The 4,871-nt window shown below is 39.5% G+C and overlaps 1 protein-coding gene across 1 annotated transcript in view; it reads left to right on the plus strand.

Annotated features, from left to right (window-relative positions):
• The window catches only part of PRDX4 (peroxiredoxin 4), a gene marked incomplete at its 5' end in the record, with an annotated part of 6,482 nt that extends 2,172 nt beyond the window's left edge, over positions 1-4,310 (plus strand). The window contains 4 exons of the mRNA XM_010170747.2: positions 50-172; positions 816-946; positions 2,600-2,634; positions 4,191-4,310. Coding sequence (XP_010169049.2) covers positions 50-172; positions 816-946; positions 2,600-2,634; positions 4,191-4,241 — 340 coding nt within the window. The remainder of the gene's footprint in view (positions 1-49; positions 173-815; positions 947-2,599; positions 2,635-4,190) is intronic.
• Between the last annotated feature and the right edge of the window lie 561 nt (positions 4,311-4,871).

A 4,871-nucleotide genomic window follows, 5' to 3' on the forward strand; every position in this document is an offset into this window, starting at 1 on the left:
GAATGTAAATCTTTATGAGAAATACATCTGTTTCTCATTTCTTTCAAAGGATTAATACTCCTCGAAAACAAGGAGGACTCGGACCTATGAAGATTCCACTTCTTTCAGACTTGACACACCAAATTTCAAAGGATTACGGAGTATATCTGGAAGATCAAGGGCACACACTTAGGTATTTCACTTGGTTACAGGTTTGTTTGGGGTTTTTTCGTTGGGGTAGTACTTACTACTTTCTGTCTAAAGAAACTTCTAAAATTTTTCTTTGTGAGCAGTTTTTACTTGGGGATTCAAGAGACAAAATAAATATTGAAGAACACAAAAAAATAGCCATAATGAGTCAGAACAAGGGTGGAGGTTAATATCTTGTTTAAGAGCAGTCATCAGCAGATACCTGGGTCAGGGCAAACAGGCAGAATACCCCAGAACTGCAGTTACTCAGGGAGCTCCCAAGTCCAAGTGGAGTCAAGGCTAAGGGTAGCTAATGGCCTTAAGAGATATAGTTTTCATAAACTTGATTAGTTGCTTTTGGGATCCCCGTAGCATCATAGCATCTGTAACATCCTCTGGCAGGGCCTGTCAAAGCTTAGTTTTATGTTCTGCAGAGAACTCTCCTTTTTTGTGTTTAACTTCCCCTCAGCTCATGTCCTCTGATACCCCAGGTAAAGAATAGTAGGTTAGTAATATTCGAAGGTGGTGGGTATTGTATGGTGTTTGCAGAGATCAAATTCTTCCCATCCAGCAGACATAAAATAGTGCGTAAACACAACACTGTAATTAGTTCTGTTGCCTAACACACACAAAAAATATTTTCACAGAGGCCTTTTCATTATTGATGATAAGAGGATCCTTCGACAGATCACGATGAATGACCTTCCTGTTGGGAGATCAGTGGATGAAACGCTTCGTTTAGTCCAAGCGTTCCAATACACAGACAAACATGGAGAAGGTGCTCTTTTAAATACTTTCATGTTGAAGATTGTTTTACTTAAACTGGAAGCTGTATTTGTAGTTTTTGGAAGGAAGGTACTCAGTAGCATCAAAGGCTAGCCTCATGCAGTGAATGGAGGGGTTTGATTGCCCTGCTGCAAAATTCTGTGGTCCTGGTAGCTCCATATGTTGTTTCTAGTGCAGTAATTCACATTTTGTTTCACATCCATGAGGATGTGGAGCATAAAGCATTCCTTAGTCTGAATTAAGGCATGAAGTACCATCTGTCATATAAATATGTACAAAATATGAGGCCATGAACAACCAGGCTCAGTATTTCAGTACATTTTTTGGCATACTAAAATAATTTAGATGCAGGCCATCCTTGTCCTGTGTCATTCATTAAGGATCTGTGACAAGTAACTGAGAGTGCTTCATATCAAGAGACATGGTGATACTGTGCAAGTTAGACCCCCATTACTTGTGTTTTCTTTACAAGCGCCATGTGATCATCTTCCCCTGACAAAGAAGCTTTCACTGGCTTCAGATCATTGCTTTGTCCCAAGAATTCATATACCCCCAGTTCAAGCATAGGGTGAACTTTTCACATTTCTTTAAACAATGTGTTTACATGCACACATTAATTTATTTAAATATTTGTTTAAATATTAATACACATGTTCAGCAGCTTAACTTCCATTTCAACTCCTTTTCACCTGGCATTTGAAAGTATCTTTGTCTGAAGGTACAAATCACTATTATGTTTTGCTGTACAGATTTAAAAAGATAAATGCTAATACTTAGGCTACACACATTTGACTAAGGAAATGTAGCCTCTTTTATTCGGTTACAAAGCTGTCTTAGAGAATATTGATCTGCAGTGAGTTTCCAGAGTACTACATCTTTTTCCAGCTGTACATGGAGTCTCACCAGCTTCTGCATGAATGCTGAAGAGAACCTCCCTAAGACACCTTCTTGGACTCTTTGCACAGAACAGGGAAAAAAAATTCTCCACAATTTCTAACTGCATTTGTGGTGTTTTGTCTGACAGCGTGCCTTCCAGCTGTGTAATACAGCATAACTCGCTGGGCTAAAGCCTCAGAGGGAGAGCTGTGAGCAGATAAGAGCTTCACTCCAGGATGTGCAGCTGATCTCAGGGCTCTCAGCCACACTGCACGCTAACTGCATGCTGTACGCCCTTTGCCCCTGAGCGAGGCTTCAAATAAAATCAGTCAGTCTCTTGTGGACTCTTTGAAGTGATTTCTTTGCTGAAAAATTTCCCCTAGCCTTGGTTTTAAAGAAATAAAGGTAGATCTCTGTGTAGTCACCTGAATTTTATCACAAAACCTTTGTTTCTGCTAGAATAGGTGTTCTTTCTCAGATATTGCTTTGCCAGTACTTTAGCAGGGCACAAGATTTAAATCAAGGCACAGACATCCATCCAGAGAAACGCAGTTTCCAGTTAACAGAAGTGGTAGGTTGTATCACGTATAAAATGTCATTACACCATCCCATGTATAAAGAAAACTGCGTATTTAATAGTTGCATATATTTACATGTGACACTTGTGTGCTGTTTTACTTCAAGTTCAGAAAGAGAATATTAAGTGCACAGAAGTAAGTGTGTGTAAAAATACTGTTACTAACTTTGTCTCTTTTTTTTTTTTTTGCAGTTTGCCCCGCTGGTTGGAAACCTGGCAGTGAAACAGTAAGTCACTGTTTATATTTAAATGCATGTACTACTGAAAAACACTCAGTTATCCTTTCCACTAAAGCCAAATCCAAAATCTTTGCAACTTTCAATGAGATACTAATATGAGTAAACTCACATTATTATAGTTACAGCCTTTGGATTACTACTGATCTCATTAGGAGCTCGTTTCCCTTACACTGGACATATTCCACTTGTTTTAAATTCCTCGTGCGTGAAAAAAACTCTCTTGAGTTCATGATCAAGAACTTTTTTCCTTGTTAACACCTGATGAGAGGAATTGGAAACTCTTGAGTCTGTCCTATCTTCTCAGTTATTTGTCCATATAAATTCTTGGCTCTGTCGAGTCTGACTGTGGATCATAGGCACTACCCAAAAAAAGATTTGGGTTCCTCGGCTGCTGTAGCATCTGCCAGAGCCGGTGTGCCACTGTCAGAACTCCAGCAGAGAGCACTGCTTTGCTGCACAGTGGCTCTTCCTCCTTTGTTACTACTGGCCTACACGTGACCGTTCAGATAAACACCCATTGCACTTGTTTGTGTTCTCTGGGCTTGGATCAAGCCTCGGCAGAATAATGAAACTTTCACAGAGGTCTGAGCCGCCTAGTTCAGATGAGATCACTGTCATTTATTTGAGCATGTGGCTTTCTTCTGAACCGTCTGGCGATGGCAGAGCTTGTTGTTTAAGAGCTGTCTCAACAAAAAGCAGGTCCCAGCAGCCTCTAAGCAGCGTGTAGTGACCATTGTAATTGATAGTAAAAACAGTGGAATGTTAAACCATGTTTCTTTGCTGGATGTGAAAACTTCCCAGGATGACTTGAGGCTCGGAGTCACCTCTTTCAAGCTAGCAGAACAGTGTCTTAGTGGGGGAAGCTGGATATTAAGACTGTAAAATGAAAGAGGGCTGGCTGGCCTAACAGACATATTTTGGCACTGAGAAGTTCTGCCCTCCATAACCATGGATTACCTAAATAAAACAACATTAACAAAGTCTTAACACTGCTGATATTAACAGCTCTAATAGTACCAATTTAAAGATCTACAACAATACATAAGCCTTCTCTTTCTTCTCTGTGCAAAAGATTCAGGTAATTTAAGTAGCAGAGTAGTTCAAAAAGACTTTCTCAAAGATGTAGCCATGCCTTCTAAATGTGCTTGATTTAATTAGATCAAACCAGAGGAAGCCATGAGAGTGTGGTGGCCAAGGGAAGAACTGTAAGTAAATTCTAAGACTTCTGATTACAGACATTAATTTATTAAAATACCTCAGTTTTGGGGCAAGCAACATAGCTGTACGTGCTCCCAGCTGTCCAAATTCTTCCTTTGGTAGGCTGCACTCTCTCTTCCCCCAGTTAGTTAAATCTTTCTGCTACTGCTGTTAGGTACCTTTAGAGATAAGCAGTAATATCGTATCAAGTCAACTGATAAATTACTCCTCAGTGTTGCTTGTTGGTTGGCCTTAGCATCATATTATGAAACCCCATGCTGTTCTGGTTTGTTGTGTCTGCATGGTTTTGTTTTTAGACTAACATTTTCATTTTCTTTCTTGCACAGATAATTCCAGATCCAGCTGGAAAACTGAAGTATTTTGATAAGCTAAACTGAGGCTCGCTTCTGTTGAATTACATAGGTCACATTCAACTTAATTTTTGCCAATAAAATTTCATTAATTTTTGTTACTTTCAGGAGTTGGACTAATACGTAACTGCAGTAGACCATTAAAGGTCTTGTTGCTTAAACGGGAGTCTAACCTGTGTGAAGCACAGGTACCTCATTAGTTATCAGAGCATGTTCTTATGAAATACACAATTCCCTTGGAAGTCTTGTTTAGATGCTTGGTTTTCCTAAAATGTGCTTCTCTTAGCATCTCGGGCTTAGATTCCTGACTTTTGTTATTGATAGGTAACTTAATTTCTGCTAAAATCTTGTCTGCTTAGGCACATTGTAGGAGTTACAGCTAGAAAAGAGCTACGTGGTTACGGTACATTAGTCTGTAGTCCAGAGGCAATAGCAACTAACCCAAAAGCCAGAAATCAGTTACAGTTGCTGAATTACATTTCCAGTCTGTCCAAAGCTGGGAAACATTTTTAAACTACTAAGAACATAACCTACACGATGTAAATCAGTACAACTGCGGGGAAAAAAATACAGCTGTGCCAGTTCATGTGGTTCAAGAGCTGAACCAGTAATTTTTTCCATGCTCGTAATTGCAGTGCATGAGCTGATAAGATCGGT

The sequence above is a fragment of the Antrostomus carolinensis genome, unplaced genomic scaffold (assembly GCF_000700745.2).
Source record: "Antrostomus carolinensis isolate BGI_N321 unplaced genomic scaffold, ASM70074v2 scaffold9846, whole genome shotgun sequence".
Taxonomy (NCBI): Eukaryota; Metazoa; Chordata; class Aves; order Caprimulgiformes; family Caprimulgidae; genus Antrostomus; species Antrostomus carolinensis.